This window comes from Haemaphysalis longicornis, unplaced genomic scaffold, assembly GCF_048455015.1.
Source record: "Haemaphysalis longicornis isolate Haplotype H1 unplaced genomic scaffold, Haemaphysalis longicornis Haplotype H1 scaffold_7, whole genome shotgun sequence".
Classification (NCBI taxonomy): domain Eukaryota; kingdom Metazoa; phylum Arthropoda; class Arachnida; order Ixodida; family Ixodidae; genus Haemaphysalis; species Haemaphysalis longicornis.
Genome location: NW_027526422.1, coordinates 101,916,972 through 101,936,998, shown reverse-complemented (window position 1 = coordinate 101,936,998; position 20,027 = coordinate 101,916,972). Strand labels below are relative to the sequence as shown.

At 45.1% G+C, this 20,027-nt stretch overlaps 1 protein-coding gene across 1 annotated transcript in view; it reads right to left on the bottom strand.

Annotated features, from left to right (window-relative positions):
* Window positions 1–3,303: 3,303 nt before the first annotated feature.
* Window positions 3,304–20,027, bottom strand: part of LOC144144697 (chymotrypsinogen B-like) — a 31,663-nt gene continuing 14,939 nt past the window's right edge. Inside the window, exons 4-6 of the mRNA XM_077676228.1 lie at window positions 7,305–7,464; window positions 4,396–4,523; window positions 3,304–3,736 (exon numbers count right to left, since the gene is read on the bottom strand). Coding sequence (XP_077532354.1) covers window positions 3,539–3,736; window positions 4,396–4,523; window positions 7,305–7,464 — 486 coding nt within the window. The 3' untranslated portion in view covers window positions 3,304–3,538. The remainder of the gene's footprint in view (window positions 3,737–4,395; window positions 4,524–7,304; window positions 7,465–20,027) is intronic.

Below are 20,027 nucleotides of genomic sequence, written 5' to 3'. Positions count from 1 at the left end.
ATTTATAAATATTACAAAATAGCCTTGAACGATATATTTCTCTCCCCGTTTTTTTTCTCACATTTGCTAAAAAATATATGAAAAATTTGTCAATTTTTTGCTAAATACCACAATTAAACTAGGTGATCCGCGCACCTGAATCCGTACGTTTCCCCTTGCTTAATGTTACACAATGACGTATGGATCGTACTGTTAAATCCTTACCTTACAAATTCTCCTCCCCACTAAGCAGCATGTAAAATATTGGTATTCAGGCTAACACTGTTCGTACGACGAAATCACGTGACAACTTCGTGCAGCGCTTATGAAAACGGTTGGTTTCTTGGCGCTGGTGCGAAACTTCCGCTGCTATTCCTTTAATTATCCTATAAACTTCAAACCTACGTGGGTCTGGACAACACATGCAAAGTTTGTTTTATTTCATTCAGCAATGTGGTCATCAAAACATAACAGAAGAGTACATTTCCTTTACAAAAAAATGGTCGCTGCTTGCACTAGTGGTGCAAGGCAGGAGAAACAGCAGATCTGGCCGTCGCTCTCCCTCTGTCACCGACCCTCGGTCAACACCCGGCTCTCCTTCTGTGGGGCATGCTCACACAGGTTCAGTATGTTAAAGACGATAGTCTTTCTAGGGATACTCAAACCCAGAAATTTTGGTCTGTCTGTATGTCTGTGTGTATGTCTGTGCATCTGTCCGTCTGTAACTCGATTCAGCCACCCGGCCAAAGTAAAATACTTACTGCGCAATAGTCTTTCTTACATACTCACAGCCAAACGTAAACGTCTAAGCCCGGTTTATATGTTCATACTTGTCAACTTTGTTGAACAAGAACAAGACATTACGCAAATATAAAACGGGAAATTAGTACATAAGGGATATTTACAGTGTTACGTTATTAAAAAATTCCTGGATGCTTGGTTTTTCGATAGCAAATCATATTCTACATCTACTGCAGAACAACGCGTACCGCCTGCTGTTGCCCGCGCAACCTCCTGGCGGCATATGAGAAATCACGCGGCAACAGCAAAGAAAGGTTCCACTAGCTAGGTTTCACGTTCTGCTCGGAACGCACGTGGAGCACCAGCAAAGAAAGGTTCCACTAGCTAGGTTCACGTTCTGCTCGGAACGCACGTGGAGCACGACAACGCGGTTCTATAAACCTTGATGTCGGCCGCCTCTATTCACGCGCGTCTCCGCCGTACTGCAACGCTGGTATCGAGGAAACCGCCTTTAGCAGTGGAACGCGGTAAATTCAAATCGCCTTGAGCAAACATTTAGTGTGTTTACCTTGGGATGAGCGCGGCGGAACTGGAACAGCATGAGAGGTGAGCGGGAAACCGAAGGGGGGGCATTTCGTTGGCAAATGTCTACAAAGACTATCGTCTTTTTAGACTCCATTTGCAACAAAAGGAGCAGATACTACCCTAATTTTTTTATGGCATTTTTTCGACGCACTACCGTTGAGCGAGCCCATGCGCATGCCTGGAGGGCACCGGGCGCTCCTTTCGGGGCGCACAATCCGTGCGCTCAGTTCTTTTTCGTCGTATTTTTTTGGTGACGCTGAAGGGCGAAACTAAATTCTTACACAGCTTTGCTGTTAAAAATTTTGCACCCCTAGCCAACAACGACGATTGTTGAACGGGAAGCTTTGCCGTGAAGGATTCTTCGGTTCTCGTCTGCACTTGAACTTTGACTCGCAGACTGTTTGGACTTTCTCTCGATGAGCTTTCACTCTTACTCTCATGGAGTTTGCAGTTTTGATCCAAGTGGCTTTGGCTCGAACCCTTCGCCATTTGATTGTGCAGGAATAAAGCTTCCCGTTTAACCATATTCTTCGTTAGGAGGAGGAGTGCATGATTTCTCTGTGTAATGTTTGCACGTTCGTGGACCCCTCTCCGAATTAAATCTGCTTTCACCGAGTCAGAATGGCGCAATCACAATACAGAAAGAAATGGCCGCAGAGGATAATCGCCAGTCTGATAACTCAAGGTACCCAGATGCAGTTCCGTCTACCGGAAGCGTTTTTTTTTTCTTGAATCGCTTCTACCATCGTCATCATCGACAGAGAATATTGGCTTTCCTGCGGTGCGTTTTCGGCGAACAAGGACAAATCAGCAATACATATAAGGCTCCGATTTAGAAGCGTTTTACTTGCAGATGCTCATTGAAACATTATTTAAGTTGTTTTGTTTTCTCTAAATATTGATTGCTCATCTCTTAACATATGTACAGTGGTTTTTGTGAAGGTGTTTCCTAGTGGAACGATGTGCGGTTTAGATACACGTGGTAAAGTTCTTGCAATTTATGGCTGTCTGTACAGTGCGGTCTACTGTTAAAAATAACTCGAAATTTTACTTCTGACTTTGGCTAAATGCACCCCAAAGCCCATTTTATTGCTGATTTAGTGGCTTCCCTTGTGCGGACGACGAAATGTTCGAGGCGCACCATTGTGCGTTCTTTACACCTGCGGTCGATGGCTAGAAGACATTGTGAAATGCACCATTTTGTTTTATTTAACAATGGACCATAGTGTGCAATCCTCAAAGCCCAACGGTGTTTTACCAGGTCGACTCTCTACTATACTGTTCTTCTTTCATCGACAGTGTTCTCGAAATAATTCTTTGATTTTGAAATTATAGAGTGACTGATAGATTCTAGCAGGGCGAACGCCACTACATTCAAATCACCGAAACACGCTCGGGCATGTCATTTGGTTGACTGGCACTTCGACGCTTGTCTTTTCTGCTAGTTTATAGCGGGAAGCAAGGAAGTCAATCAAAGTAACTTCCACACGAACTCTGCCTCATTCTTCTCAACATTACAATATAAAGACAAGGTTAATTGAATTTACATGAACTGCCACACAATGGTTAAAATAGCGTTACGTCGTTTTTGCCGGAGATTTGTAGATGACGGTCAACGAACTACCGTACTCAAGGAAGCGTAGGTAGGAATTGTTGCCAGTTATTCGCAACACTCTGTGCAAAAAGTGTCTGACTTTAACAGATTTTTGTTCGAAAGATTGACAGCATGCGCTTAGAAGTAGGCTTCAAAGAATGAGACATATCCTAATCTCTAATTTATTGTAGGCTTTTTGGCAGCAAGATACCACTAGCTTCAGCTAATTGGAAAGTTTCCAACATTCGATGCAGCTAATGATTTTTTTTATCAAAATAAAAACGTTGGCAGATCTGTTTCTTGCTGAATCACTATTTATGCTCGTGCATTGTATCAGGGTACAAAATAGCAGCTCCAAGAAAAGATCTGGTATGATGCCATACCAACTAAAGCAATCCGTGCAATCAAATAAAACATTATATACACACGAATGGCCTTTATTCTCAAATATTGTCAACTTTTCGGCTGTAGACGTCACAGGATCGCTTTCTAGATGTTGCCAGATGTAGGTGAAATACAGATTAAGCTTTGTTTAAAGAGCTTCCACTTGTACTAAACAAATAGGGACATATAAAAGACAAACAATTGTATATGAAAGCTGCAGGGATGGAATACCGGGCCGCTTAGCCATTTGTGCTCCTAGATACCACAAATGTTCACCTTCGACGAATTCTGGCTCAAGTAAGGCTGTATAAAATTGCTGACGTATAGCGAAACTCTTGTTTCTTGTGATGCTGCTTCATCAAGATTGTTGAAGAACCGCATACCCGAGTGAACGAGCCCAAAAACTGTCCATGTCCCATTTTGGCCGTGAACTACTGGTCCGCCACTGTCGCCCTACGTAGTCGGAAAGAAGATATTCAGCTTCGCGTTATGAAGGCACTCTACAATGCTTAATACATATTTTAAGGAATTATAAAGAGAGAACAGTATCGGGCGCAAATCAGTGAAAAATGTTCGGGCATACTTTCCTTCTGTTTAATCTTCCAGATTATCTAAATTAGAGAACGTTTGTCCTTACTCCCTCTGTAGAAAAAATAAGTAGCCCACGAGAAATGTTGGAATAATGAGAAATTACAGTGCAATGAGGGCAAGGTAGTAGTAAGAATACATTATTGCCATTGCCAATATTAAGGTTACGTAAAATCTAAAGTAGCAGAATAAATTAGTTTTATATCCTTGTGTATTTGTGTGCGCATTGCATCAGGTGTGAGTGTGTTTAATTTAAGATAATCATCGACGTCAAACTGACTTGATCTCGTATGACGATCTGCCTTCCCAGCTCTACGTGGGCACTTCTCTTGTGGCAGAGGATAGATCATTTCATTGGGAATCACCCTAAGCAATGGTCACCAATATGTCGTATGGAAGCGGAATTTTTTCGTGTAGCTTGCCAACGGCTAGTTTATTTGCCCCGCACTTCTCAGCAAATGGAGGTGGTTGGTTCACCTAGAGAACACTAATCATGGTAGCGCGACTACCTAAAAGATACTCACTCGTCGATGAATTCCAGTAACACCACGAACACAGATAAATCTGTCTCTGTTACGTAACACTTTCGGACATGGGATCTCTTGTACCAAGGCTTGTTTTAGTTCGGTGGGGTTTTCCTTCTTGGTAGTTGCTGTGAAAAAAGAAAATGCTTGATAATTATTCCTCATGCGACACTTCCCGTAACTTAAAACAGGAAATTCTGTTTCTCGTTAACAGAGAGATGCATTTTGAAAATGGAAAGTAGAAGAAAGTAATGCCATATTTTAAATATTATTTGTCATCATTGGTAATATTCAACTCCATTGTAACCGACTAACGCCAGTAATAAAAACCGCTGCCTGCTGTACTCAACCAAGGTTAAGTGGGCACCCACGCCACTTTCTAAAAGCCGCAATGAGATTGTTTTGCTCTCAAAAATATGGTCCCCATAGTCAATCTTGAACGATCGAAACGAATAAATGTCTGAGGGCACAAAAACTTGACTGGGGAGGAAATGTGATATTCAGTATTCTGCAATGTACCATTAAGCTCCGAGGTCAAAACATAGCCGGGATGTAGCGCCATTGGATTGCAACCTTGCTTTTGTCCCTTAGCTAGCATGGCGTTAGAGAATTTACCTTCCAACTTAGTCACTGTCCTATTCATTTCCGTACTGGCACTTTCTTTATAGTTCAGGTCTCCTAAAGAAACAGTTCCCCGCTGTAGACTGCCCATACGACTCCACTGGCCGCGAGATCTCTTGAGTGCATTTTGTTTGCCAGAATTTACGCATCGCCAAGTTGAGGACTACCTATTAAATTCTGCCTACTGGTTGGTGCAACTACGCTGTTCCCTAACAAGGCGCTCTTCATAAAACTGTCACCGGCGGCTTCACACTGGTTCGGAAGGTAATACAAACTTCGCATTCTTTCTTAGATCATTCCTTGGGCAACACGTCGATTTTGTATTTCCTGAGACAGTCATGTTACAGCTAGTAAGCGGGTGGTCTCTCTGCATAGTTATACGGAAATAAATTAAATAGAAGCCGCAGTGCAACGCTAACCAAGTGCAGTGCAAGATTTAAATCTTTTGCCCTGTAGATTGGCTTAGGTAAAAGGGTCCATCATTCAGACAGTCAGTCAGTCAGCCTGTGTGTCGCTCTGTCCGTCACTCGATTGGCTGCAGGGATGAAAAGTTAGTGGCCAGCCAGTCTTTCAGCTAGGCGTAAGCGACGGACATGTGATAGTTAAATCAAGTGATGACTCTCGCTGTATCGTATAAATCACGAGACTTTTTAGTTATAATAAAGGCAATGTGTCGGTGGCCTTCAATAAAAATGCGAGCACAACAAGTCTGTGCTTTAGTATTTTGACGAGGTGATTACGTGTTTGGGTAGCTTCATATTTGAATGGGTGATGTTGGAAGCTGCAACGCATATTATATCCTCCTGAGACCCGAGACGCGACGTTGTAAAAACCACTTAATTTGGAAAATATTTGAATTTAGCACAGTACAGAGATAATTCTGTCACTTTTTATTTTCTGTGGGGCTTCACTGAAAATTTATCAGATGTTCAATATATTGCACACGGGGACTAATCTGTCAAAAAACCATGAAAGATGATGTCATAGAGTGTGTGTCTATGTGTTGTGCGTGTGCCTTGCGTTGTGTTGGGTGTGTGTTGTGTACATGTGTGTGCTTGTTGTGTTGTGTGTGCGGGTGTGTGCTGCGTTGTATTAGTATTGTGTGCGTGTGTGGTGCGCGTTCTTTTGTGTGTGTTTGTGTTGTGTTCTGTGTTGTTTTGTGTTGGTTGTGTGTGCGTTGGCTGTGTGCGTTTTGTGTGTGTGTGTGTGTGTGTGTGTGTGTGTGCGTGCGTGCGTGCGTGCGTGCGTGTGTGTGTGTGTGTGTGTGTGTGTGTGTGTGTGTGTGTGTGTGTGTGTGTGCACGCGTGTGTGTACGCGTCTGGGCGTGTGTGTGTGTGTGTACCTTGCTGTTTCCGAACAAGACGAAGAAGCCAATGGGCTAAATAAAATCCCTCCTCTTCTTGAAATCAGGAAAGCCTGCCTTACTCTGCCGTGCTCACCAAACGTCTGCGTTAAAGAGCAAATTATTCCGTTCACCGGTAAATGCCTAGTGAAGCAGTTCGGTCCTTTGTAGCTCACATCGACAGCACTGAAGAACTTTACATTTGCAAGCCATCAAGGCTGAAATCTTAGAATTGAAATCTCAAGCCATAGATTTTGAAACCTTTCAGGGGAAAGGGAGCCTAGCACAAAAGAAACAACATAAAATCGATCCTGCTTCTCCCCATTACCGCAATTATCTAAAGAATTTCAAGGGTGGAGGCATGGGCGGCATCTAAAAAATTTTTTATTATTTATTTGTACAAAATTACCCCTATATATAATAGAAGAAAGAGCAAATTAAAATAATAAGTTCGGTATACTTGGTCACGAAAAGTCAACATTGTTCACACGTAGTCTGTTTAACATCGAATTTACGAGCGAAATGAAAAAGAAAATAGGAATGTGAAGGAAGAAATACCGATGTAGAATGAGACCTTTGTCTTTCATGAGCTCGTAAAACAAAACCTAAAAGCACCACAGTATTGTAAGTACATGACAACTGTTTTCCTTGGTTGCGTCGATATGAAACCTCCGCACTGAAAAACGCCATTTTTCTTCGTTGGTATGAGCGCCACCTCATATTCACAGTTGCATAAAATACCAACAGTAGGCGCCACCAGTATCTACTGCAGCTTGGAAAGACTGTTTTGGCTTTGCTTGCAGCCCATATTGCTTACGAAGCGCATCATTCTTAATGTGCTACACGTTCAACGGGGGTTTTAGGCGGATATACTAACAGCTTTCCTTCGCCTCTACATGACTTGTCGTGTGCCATTTAGCATTGTTGCCGATTAGGCACCACTTACATTTGACTGATCCCCAACCTGCGACGTGGTACGTAGATCCCATTGGCAGTACTTCGCGATTAGTGGGAAGACATACAGGAGATATGGCGTCGGAGAAGTTCACTCTATCCCGGAGTGTAATGACGGCGATGTCATTCAGACGAGGCCAGCCTCTTTTTTTCTATGCATTTAGGAGGGAAAATACATAAAAAAACGAATAAATTATGGTTTCTTCAGAGCAGCAAGTGCAGTTTAATGTTCTTTTTATGCTTGACATGTGACAGCGATGTCGCAAGAAATTATAAAAGCTACGATGGGTGTCAGCTTGATGCAGCCACACTATTTGTTTCATGATTTTAGAACGAAGAAATAATTCAATATAACATATAAAACAACTTTGTTGATGGTTGCTATTTATTTATTTATCTGCACGTGGAGAATACTGGCTAGCAGGCCCCAAATATTTTCTTTCTAAATGATTCATCGACACTGAAGTATTAGCCGAAAGATTGTTTTCCATTGCCAGCTTTCTTGTTTACAGGAGTCCTCCTGATGTCAAGTCCTGAATTTGCATCACCACAAGGAACGTCACAACAAAACTTGCTCAGCCAGTGCTATACAGTGAAGTGGGAAATCCTTTCATGCAAATCAGTCCCAATTAAGCTTAGTAAAAGTAGCAACAAACGTGCAGGACGCAAGCATTGTCAGAATCGCCTACTTGCGTCATGGACGGCAAACGACAAGTAGTGAGCAAGCCTGCCATTGGGACTGCCAATACTTTCAGATGAAGACTTGTGCATTTATTCCGTCTTCTAGGCTTTCCTGTGCAGTTTTCCTTTGCAGCATACGTTGGAACATTGGCTTCGTTGTTGATTGGTGTTTGGATTGAACCTTTAGCAATGTACTTGGGGCATCGCCATTTTTGATGGGCAGTTGTGTCGCAATGTTGCGCAAATTGCTTTACAACTTGCCCTGCGAAGTACCTAAAGCCGGTCGTCTACATAAAATCTCGTTGGCATGTGGAAGATTTCACATAAAGATCACTGAATATTTTATTTAGCTTCTGTTGCTTAGTACCCATAGGCAATGTTGCAAAAGTGGCATAACATTTGATATTAGTAGGTTCTTCTGAACTTTTTTGCTCGAATATCATGCAGTGACTTTCAATGTTGTTGCTATTAGCTACCGACGCAGAGCTGCAGACCGGGCCTGACACTCGGGAACTTGAACACCTTTATTTCAATATAAAACTACAATGATTCACCGTTACGGAAACCTTGGTTGAGCAAGAAGTTAGACTAAGAAATTATTTCTTGTTCTTATAACACAATACTAAATGACGCGGTACATAAAGCACACGCGTTGCAATGATTGCAAAAATGATTTCGTGTACATTGATCTCCACTGAAGGGATTGATCGACTGTGGGGTTTAATGCGCCGAAGCTGCTCCTGGCTATCAGGGGTGCCGTAGTGGGGGGCTCCGTATTAATTCTGGGTCCATGTGTATATATAACGCGTGCCAAAATACGACCTACATGCGCTGTCGCTTTCGCCTGTATGTGAAAACCCACCACAGCGGCAGGATCTGAGCTCAAGGGAGCGGACAGCACAGTTGTTATAAAAAAATAAAATGGAATTGCAGAATAGACGACCAATCCACTTAAAATTGCAATTAAGGAATCTTCCATTTTTACCGTATTGAATGCGGCGCAGTCTAGACGAGTACTGCAAACAAAACACGCTTGTTCGTAAGTGCTAATAACAACACATACCTATGTAGCTTGCTAAAAAATTTGTATCCCCAGAGTTTTGCTAGTAGACGACCGCCGCACTCACCGTTTTATGCTGTCTTTCAGATGCTACCGGAATGACTCAGGTTAGTGGCCTCAAATTATTGCTGTTAGATTACAATTCAAACTGATTCCTTTCGCCGGCTGAGGAACTTTTCTTCGTTTATGTTGTCGACTAAGCAATAATTTTGGTATAGTTAAAAAACTCCAGGAGTTGCAAATTAATTTTTGGGAGCATGCGTTTTCCGTATAAGACCTTGACGACTGATTCAAGTTAAAAATTGCGCGCATTGTAATTTCGGTTTATTCGAAAATGACAAAACAATGAATCTGATGCGAGGATTGAATCTACGTAAAAGTCAACCTCAATGCAGTCTAATATTACATCTCTATTTCTCCAGGCCACCCATGTAAATTGTGCTTGCGTGCATAGCGCATAAGACGAACAATACCAGAAGTACCGGCTAAAATGCCAATTGCAGCTCCGCTGCAAAAATCGCAGTTGTACGAGGCGAGATAGCAAAGGCAGGGCAGTGCCTGGTGTAAATTAAAGTTCGTAAATCACGTACTCGGCTGGTTTTGAAAGTACTTTCCTCGCGTGAACAGCATTTCCGCTGAGTTCCGTTCCGCCGAGCTCAGCGAACTTTTTGTTTTCCATCTCCGCCTTCCTTTTTTTTTTTTCGCGTTCGCCGAGAACACCCATGAAAGCCAAATGCGCGTGCTCGTAAGTGCTTTCCGAACACTTATGGGCTCTCTAGGCCGGCTTTCTTTGCTGCATTATAACAATGCATGCACCAGTGTGCCCAGGTGACGCGGTTGCAGAAGTAAGTTGGTGTGGCAGCACATACACCACATGGGGACGCTTCCGCTTCTGTACCCCGAAGAAAACGATGAACGGGATAAAGTTGTCGATCCCGTTCACAGTGCAGAGGACGGAAGCGCCATAGATGGGGACTGAGCAGAGCTTGCGCAGCAAAATAATAATGCAGCTCCAGGTGATAGCGTGGTGGCGGGGTCGGCGGAGGAAGCGATAGCAAGGAAACAATGGGGGACCATCCACTCCTGGATTTCGGCAAAATGTTGGGAAGAGTTGGTTGGTGGTACTCTCCTGGGCGGCATACGAGAGCAGCATGGAGGGGCTTAAGTTTGTTAAATTATGCAGTGAACGGCCGTTAACACGAACTCGGTTAAGGCAAATTCTCACTTATGCCAAACAAACTTGGAGCGTGTGTTTGCTTTTCCGTAGACCCAATGAAAAAAAAATCCGCTAATACGAACAGTCTTGCACCTACTCTTCGTTTTAGCGAACAAGGTTCGGGGTGACCACCGCTGCTTGCGATTCTGGGTTGCGAACATGGCAGTCTGGGCGGGGTGCGGCCGGGCATTCACGTGACCACAAAGAATGGCAAGTAAAAGAAAACAACAGCTCGAAGCGAAGGTGAGGAACGGGAGGGAGCGAAAAAAAGTCATCAGGATAAAGCTACGACCCTTCAACCCGCGTATCTCGGGCAAGGAAAAGAAAAAAAGAGCGCTGGTGAGATTTGTGGCCACTCTCCTCTCAAGAAAGAAGTTCCCAAACTAGAAGGGTACAAAAGTAAAAAAAAGTGACTACGGAGTATTCCAGTTCGCGATCGTAGCATCTCTCTTGACCAATGCCATTTCTCAGCGGGAGCAAGTGAGCTCGCGTTGGTGTCCTTCGCGAGTGACACCGCGTCAGTGCCGTGAAAGCGAGGAGTTCCCTCTTTGTCTCGGCTGCGTTGTCGCTTGAGGAAGCGAGTGTACGCTCTCCATCGCCACTTTTACTGGATAAAACGAGGCAGGAACCCTAGAAGGCAGTCTTGTATGAAGTTCAGCACTGAAATAACTGATTTTAGATGCGAAGCATCTCTTGCTCTCGGCTGCGTCGTCTATCGTCCGTCCGTCCGCACCTCTCCCCCTACACTATAAAAAAAGAAATAGTTAGCGGCGCCCGGTTTCAATCCCACGACTCTCCGGCCGCAACGGGAGGTATGTGGCGCTCTTCCCACTGCGCTACAAAACCGAGACAGGCGCAAGTGCTACGAACGCGCCTTATGTGCTTGACTCATTCAAGCTACGTAAAGAAGCTACTGATACAACGAAAGCACGCGAAGCTGAACGTCAACGGAAACGACGAACTCAAAACTTTAGAGGAGGATGTTGAATTTGCCGTTGTAAAGCTGTGACGGGAAGCGCCACGCGCCTTGCAGCTCAACCAGAGAAGAGGACGAAGAGGGCGGGCAGCGGGGTAGGAGCGTGAGCACACAATAAAGAAAGACGAGCACCAGGAGGTGTTCGATCGGGTAACGGCGGTATCGGTTTCTTCGCTGTCTCTACATTTCTCTACATTTCTCTGTCTCTACATGGGGGTTCACACTACTTTCCCATTCGTGCTCCGATAAATGAAAGAACATAACGGTAACACAATGGAACCTACACGGAACCCCCATGATGCCTCGTATCTTCCTCATGGTTCCCCATGGGAAGATGGTGCAATTTGTTTCCATTTTGCCTTTTATTCCATCGAAAATCTTCTTCATTCCCCGTCTTGAAGGAAGATAGTTGCGTGCACCCGAAGTTGTGTTCTGAAAGGTACAGTTATATTTGTGAAGCCGTCCCGTAATCGGGTTCCGGCATCCCGGTAATGAAGTGGTAGGGTGGTGATCGAGCCGCCAGGAAAAGTTGTGGCTATGGTGATGACGACAAAAAAGCTGCCTGTCGAGACATGAACAACGACGATTCAGGAACAGCACCCCTCCGGCCGTGATTACAGCATAACTTGAACAGAGCGACAGCTGGATCCGATGCTGTCACTGGAATCCGTCCTGCGCTCGGAACAACGGCGTACTTATCGCCGAAGTGCAAATGGTCAAACCGCTTACCTAGTGCTTTGCACGCGACACGGAAACAAAACGGACGCACACACTCTTTCTTCTGTTCATGAGGCCCGGTAGTAGCGGCGCTCGTTGAGTCTCAGACTGTGGAGAGAGATCTCGGCTCTGGAGTCCGTTTCACCGGGGGAAAGTCTCAACACGAAGAACTGTGTGTTTCGTATTCTGCAGCTGCAACAGTATGATTCCCAGCCAGCGGGCCCGGCGCGGCAGGCAGATATAGTAAGATGTATGTTCCAGGAATAGGGGCTTTCTGCAAAGCAGAGGTGCTTCGCCACACTAGACCAACCTGTAGCACGCACGAACAAGGTAGCGGCGCGCTGAATCGTAACAAGAGTTGTAGGTGACGCGCAACTTAGAAGAATATGCATTTAGGCACTAGGTCCGTAACTATCGCGGTGCCAACTTGCGCCATTTTTTGAAATATGCGTTCTCTCTCAGCACTTATGGGTCATATGGGGTCAGCGCGACAGTGGGCGGTGCTGCGAAGCGCGCCTCCATCCCGTCGGCTTAGGCATTCGCGCATTGGTCGTCAGCTTCCGCCGGGCTCGCCCTTCATGCTGTTTCTTTGCGCTTGGTTGAATTCTGATGCTTGCCCGCACAAGATTTCGCGCATGCGCAGCTTCTTATCGTAATAAAAGACTTAAAGTGGCATACACTTGCTTAAGGCCTGATTTAACGTATAGTGTTTGATACCGCTCCGGGAGAAACACTGCCGGCGTCGTCCCATTCCTACGAAGCCGATCCTGGGCGGAGAGCGAAACGTCAGAACAAGGCGTCAGCTTCTGCTTCAGCAATCTTTCAATCAAATGGAAGAGGCAAAGTCTAATTACGACAGCCGCGAAAATCAAGACCGAAACAAATTCAAGGCATTCGGGGCTGTCGGCTTTGACAGAAATAATTACGATTCCTGGTAATCGTATGTAGGGTGAAATTGTTTTTGCAACCTTGTGGTGAAAAGTATTGTTTTATATCACGGTATGTTGTCATGGCATGAAAGTATGCCGAAATGCACAATGGGGCACAAAATATATAGGCTGAGTTCGACATAACCTACTGTGTTTATAGGCGCGTGATTTTATACCAGGCTTCGAACCATTAGGGAGGCTTTTTGAACGAAACGACTAACGTGTACGGTAAAAATACCGTAACGCTATGATTGTTGAGACCTAGGGATGTTTCGAACATTTCCCAAAGCCATATCTTCGTAATATTCAGATATGCATTATAACACAGCGGCATTTAAGAACAGGAGGAGGAGAAAACGTATTCAACAGTAACATTGAGCTGGTTACTGGATGAGCTCCCCCGTTAAAGGGAAACTGAAGTGAATTTGTCAAGCTTCCGTTTTTGCTTGCACTGCGTATACTGGCTCAAATTAGCACACTTTTCGCTGTTTATGCGGTTGACAAGTCGGTAATTATTTTACAAAGCACGAAAAAAAAAACTACTTTGCGCGGTTTGCGGCGGCCGCACCAACTAAAGGCTGTGACGACGGGAGGAGACGCACCGTGATTGGATGATGCCCAAGGATAGCAATCAAACAAGTTTCGGTTACCGTTCTGTAAAACAACATGCTTGACATCCCACGGCATCGTTGGATGGGCATTCTCAATATCTCAGTAATTGTCGTACCGCGCTTCTGCCATGTTGTCAGCTGTAAAATGCGTAAGATAAGCCTCCCAGGGCGGCTTGGAATCGTAGCAATCACTAGCGGAGGCCTACGCAGTGGATAAACGCCCTCCGCGTCCCCGCAGACGCTCAAATGCCATGCGCTTTTCCCACATATTTGGAGCTTGCCTCACTCATGCCTGTATTGTACAAAGCGTGTTCCCACCAGGCCAATGGTATGTTGATTCTAGCCTGTGCCCTCTGCCCGCAAGCAGTCGGTGCTTATGGCAACACCACACCAACGAGAACTCGCTGGCGTGCCAGTGTCAGCCTACGCGCGTTCTGTGAACTAGATCGTGGAGCAATGAACGTTGCGGTCCAAAAAAAAGCTCAACTCAGTACCGAAAACATCGGCGGAAAACGAAAAAGTTAAATTTTTTATATAACCACGGGGATTCGAACTCGATATTTGCAAAACACTTGCTATGACATGCCTAGCGCTCCAGGCCACCCGGCCACGGGCGAGCGCTGCCGACCTTGGAAATATAAGGTATATAATGTATAACCAGTTTACACTTTTATTTAGTTTTAGCATTTCAAGTACCTTAGGTGACTATTTGTTGTATTGCGCTCGTGCAGTAAGCGTCCCCCAAATTCCCACAATATCTCAGGCCTAGCAATTGCATTTCTTAGACGGAAAAGCGTTCGCAGATGCGTAGTCGTGCTGCTGACCACTGTGCTTGTTCGCCGAGCGCAAAAAAGTGCTTCCCGCACCCTAGTTTTACGCTCTACGGTAAAAGTATCAGTTGATTTTATTTCCATAGTACCTATATTGACTTCACTGACTCTTATCCCGCCTTCAAGAGGCCTTATATTTTCCTACTGCATACCTGTCAGCGAAGCGTCGCATGTGCGCTTGTGCAGCGCTTGTGTGAAGCGACCTCGACTTGGAGATAGATACAGTGTACAAACTAACGAAGTAAATAAAGGCACATTCTTCCATTCACAAACGTGTCCTGGCTTCGTTTCAACTGAGCGAACGAATTGCGACGGCCCGTCGGTGGCCGGCGGACAAACCACTGAGCCGACTGACTCTGCCTGAAGGCCGGGAAGCCGTGCAGTAGTGCAGGCAATTGCCAGCTCATCTCCTCCCGACGTCCCATGAAAACGCCACAGAAAATTGACGAGGGTGCAGAGAAGAGGACAGCAATTTCGAATTGATTTTTCTACTAAATAAATTCACGTAAACACGCTCAGAGTGGTCGAAACCGGGCCTAGGGACTCCGGACTACAATTTGCGCTCGTAATCCCGCAATGTTTACAAATCACTTCAATGTCCCTTTAAGGACAAGAGGGTAAGAGTAATTTTCTTCAATTTATATAACACCATCCCAAGTAGGCCTGGATTTGTTCTTTACGCCTGAAGGAATTACAAAACAATGAAGAGCTGTTTCACATTTTTATCTGTTTCGATTCTTGTTATACTGAAAACCGGCACCTATACCATTTATTGTGTTCGTTAGCGAGTACATGAAGCCTTCAACACCATAATAATGTCAAAACTGTTCCGGTTGAGTTTCAGTACGTTACGATAACGTTGGTTACAATAAATATTCGGGGCAGAAATGCCGCCTTCGAATACTCTGGACAGCGTTGTCTGCGCCGTTTCGTGGTGGCGTATCACAAACCTTCTCTTTGCATTTGCATGCAAATAAAGCAACGCACGTGGAGTATATGCACCTTCTTGCACGCAGCCATAACGAAATCGAATTTCTGAAGAAGGTATTGGATGCCTTAAAGCCTGAAGAAAATATCCACACCAACTTTGTGAGTATTCCAAACATCCCCGAACCACCTATTATGACGTCTCTGACGATGCAGTAAATTTAATGCATTGGGCAGAGAAAAAAACATTCATCTGATAAAAATGAAGTACAGCGAAAGAAATAGAAGAAAGCCGTTTTAGTTTCCTGTTTTGCGATGCGTGTGTAGGGACCCGCTGCTTGGTGCGTAGCATTAGACTGACGAGTCGTCATAAGGGCATATCAAAAATAACTTGAGGAAGCCGACGCATTTTGTAGACTGTTAGCGCGGAACCTCAAATAGGCTAGAAAAAACGAGTTACACACGATCATCTGACCGATGCTCTGAAGAAAGTTGTTCTCTCTCTCCTCGTGCGTTGCAAAGTTGTGAGAGATAGAGCTTGAAACTATACAGAAGTGTGAAGAGCTGTCCTAATAACTGAATTACTGGAAATACGCTTTTTTTAACGAACAAGAGCACCAAAGCGGGCGGTGCCTAGCACAGGCACGGCTGCCCGTCCCAAGCGCACAACAGCGGCGCGAGGGTAGCAGGCGAAAGCGGTGCGAGTCGCTAAGCAGATGTAAGAGCCACGGGCCACCATTCAAAAATCTTACCGCCAGTAGAAAACGTGAAACTCTCGTTATTGAGCTCACGCCCCGTGCTGTCAGAATCGCTGGATTGAAATGGGGAAACCCTTAGAATAAGTGGTCGTGTCTCGCTCGAGAGAACCGATACTTTGAAACAAGGAATGCAGCTACCCCTCCGCCTGAAATACAACGATAAGGGAACGCAAAGCCTTCCAAAATTTGGTGCAATACCACAAGAACCAATTCAAAAGTGAGCGGACCCACATTTAAAAAGGTATTTCTTGTAGGGACGGTTTAGTGCACAGCGACTGTTCTCACTATTGCTTTAATGATACAAGAATTCCGTGACCTTCCCTAACGTTCCACCATCGTCGTGAATAGACGGAAGGGGGCATTTTCTGTCTAGTCTTATTTTGCACGTCTATGCACCCCTCTCAAAGTTCAAGCTGCTACCGCTGGGCATCAGCGGGTAAGAAAAAAAGTGCCGGCATGGGCGATCATATAGACGTTGCCTCCATAACACGACGGGCCCAGTTTCGATTTTCAGACCACCTTTTTGCTAATAGGTAATTGTACATAACGTTGTGTGGCATAGTTCGTCTTCTATTCTGCGCCCATGTTGTTGTTTTTAAAATCGTCCGCAAAACGGCTTTTTATTTTTCGTTCCAGAGTTGCGGCTTAGTGTTTTTCGTTCTTGAGAAAACTTATCAGCACCGTGAAAAGACAATATGTCATGTAAACTAAAGCTCCATTAGTTTTTTTTTACTGTGAAATACCGGTTAAGCACTACAAAGAATACCTGCTTATTGTTTTGCTTTCCTTTTTTGCCGACAGAAATAGTGTGAGCGCAAGGCACCTCCAAATTTTGTTCTTTTTGTCGTTGACGTTCGCGAGGGCACCTGAGTTCGGGTATTCTGCCACTGCGGTTGGTTACTAAAGGATGGAAACTGCCCGGCACATATTGAGAATTCCAGGCTAAACCTAAAGCAAGGAAGTTGTTCGTGACACAACCCTGCGTACAAACCACTCCAATGTTTACTGTAATGCATGCAATACGTGTTGGGCAAGTGGAGTTCTTGGACAATGTTTGCAGGCGTGTAAACGGGTGTCGCAACAAACTGAAGAATGACGTAGACAGTCGCGTCACTTTTAACCCAACGACCTAAAGAAAGAATAACAACTTCACTCTAAACAGGACGCATTGATACTGTGGCTTCCGGAGAGTAACCCCCACACTGATGCGCCTGTCGTTCCATATCGGTATGTTGTTTTTCAAAGATTATCAAATCTGTCCCCATCACTGTATGTGGATGTCGTTCCACCGATTACCGAAATTACAGTTTAGTAGCTATAGATAACGTTCTCCCGGAGCAGATGAATGAGCGCCAAGAAATAAAAAAAAAACGGAGAACGCGTGTACAATGGGTAGTTACCCATTATGGCTGACACAGCATTGCGGACGACATCAGTTGTACCTGTCGAGTCGTTTAGGGACTGCGAAAAGTTGTTTCCGGTATTTAAAGGCCAACTGCACTCAAATTTCACCTCGGCCAAATTTGTTTTTAATGCGTAGTAAGTACCCCCAAATAAGCTGAGACACAAGTGGTAGCCCCGTGAAAGGCCTCGTTAATCAGTCAGAAGCGTTTAAAAAGGCTCCGCCGCAGACCAATCTGCACCTGCCGGCGGATCGCGTAAACAGCCATGACGCGCCTGTGACGTTCCAGCCGGCGGTGGCTTTTTCCTCTGGCCAGCCATGCAGCGGGAGAACCGGTCGAGCTCTGCCAGAGTTACTGGATATAGACAGTTGCGAAACTCCCGATAGGCCCCATGTATCGAAAGCCGGTCTTCGGTTGCCCCCCTGCGCCGGGGTAAGCACGGGGCAAGTTGACTAGCCTGTCGTCTGTCGGCAGGACGTTGAAGCAGTACTCAAGTGCTCGCGGCTGCTGCCGTAAGTCATAAAAAGAAAAGCCGCAAAAACACAAGTAAATTTTACGTAATTATTGTGTTTTAATTTAGAAAGCAATCTTTATTTTACAAAAGAATTTTGAATAATAATAGTTTAGCAAAGTTCCGTTTTTATCTCCTAGGTGCCGCGCGCGTCGACTTGCCCCTCAGCTTCCACGGAGTGGGGGGGCTAGCGCCGCCCGGATTCTGAAGCGGAGTTTCGCAACTGTCTATATTGAGTAACTCTGAGCTCTGCTGCCCCGTGCGCGCGTAGAGCTTGCGCGCAGACATTCTCCCGAACTGGTGACCGTCCGGCCGCTCGCTGGACGGCTGCAACGTCACTGCAATGGCCGCGCTCTCCTCAGTTTCGGTTTCAAAATCGCCGATTTTTGCTGGCCGCTTGCGGCGTCCACGTGCGTATTTCAGCTGTTGTATTTTGCATGTTGCTTTCTTTTTAAGCAGACTATACGGAAATAGGGTTTTCAAGAAGTCGAAATTTTGAGTGCAGTTGGCCTTTAAATCGAAAATTGGAATTTGATGGCGGGCTGTGGTATAGCGCAACCATACACCGCAGGAGCGGCAAACTCTTTGGCGCTTCGCGAAGTGGCTGTTGTAGGTATTGCGCTGTTTTACTGGTGACCATGTGTTCAGAGTAGCAGCTGAAAATCGTATAGATATGGTTTTGGGCACCCCATTGTGTTCTCTTTGAACCAGATCAAAAGAGAAGCGTCGTCACAAGCTTTGCTTTAAACGAAACAATTGTGCGCAAAGGTGTACATGGAAGTGCCATCGACTTCAAGGAGTCGTGTGGTTCAACAAATACTGAAATACATTATACCTATCTGGAGGCAAACGGCAGCTTGGGTTAGTGTCTGCAACATAAAAGACGCCCTAAAAAATCCACATTCGAGAGACATACAGACCGAGCCACCCAGGCTCTAAGACGTGTTACGATACCGAGGCTTTCTCATTGACATCGAAGCGTCGCGTTGGACGAGGACTTGGACGAGGCTGTCTGTCTGTCTGTCTGTCTGTCTGTCTGTCTGTCTGTCTGTCTGTCTGTCTGTCTGTCCCCCAAATTAGCCGCTCGGCCAAATGTATTGTATATCGTGAACGAGACGTTTATATACGCAACGCCATTTCCAGACTTTTATGTTTGGTGACACTGTTCATATTTGGCAAAATTGTCAAGCAAAAAAAAAACGTTATGAATATCTGAGGCGAAACATCAATTGAAATTCGCAGTGTTACTTTATGAAGGAATACACGGATGTTTGATTTTCGCGAGAACAAATGGCTGACTACAGCCACTGTATCAAACGTTGCCCATACAGAAAAAGGCAACGCTGACCGCACCGCTGGGGTACTGCTCGTGCTGCCTGGCAGAGGCCCTGGGTACGCGCGCTAGTGTGTTTCCTACTGCAAGTACCAGATGGCGCGACCAGTATCGCATGTTCGGGGTTCGTTTGCACTAGCATAATAGTCAAATTGTACTCACACGTGCATTATTGCACAGTGTGCGCGAAGTGGCACGTGTGGAGCGCGTGGAGAAGTGGAAAGCGGTAAACAATTATTTGTCCCGGAGACGACGCAACCGGTATGGTCAATAAAACGTGGTTAGTTTTATGTTGACGCAGATGCAGAGTACCTGTTTTGAAACCACTTTGACGTTTATCACCTTAAACCTTGCATACAAAAACTATTTATTCAAATACGTGATCAATTTTGGGAATCGTGGTCCGGATGTTATCGTTCTTTATGTCACACATTTTTTGCGTAGGTTCAACGTTCGCGCCCAATAGCCGCATAATAATATCTTCAGATTCAGATTCAGATTCAGTTTATTTCATGTACAAGTAAATCAGGGGGTTGGAGAAAAGCTGCAGTACGGCAGCTTGACAAAGCTCCAACCCCCTGGACCTGGACAACAGTCTGTACAACGCAAATACAGCAGCAAATATTTTCATGTTCATCATTTGATTGCAACTTGTGTAAGTAGTATATTCTAGATATAGAAAACGTAATGTTGCAGTGAAATACACAAAGAAACAATCGCAATACAAAGAAAATGGCACGACGGTATGCATATATAACAAGAG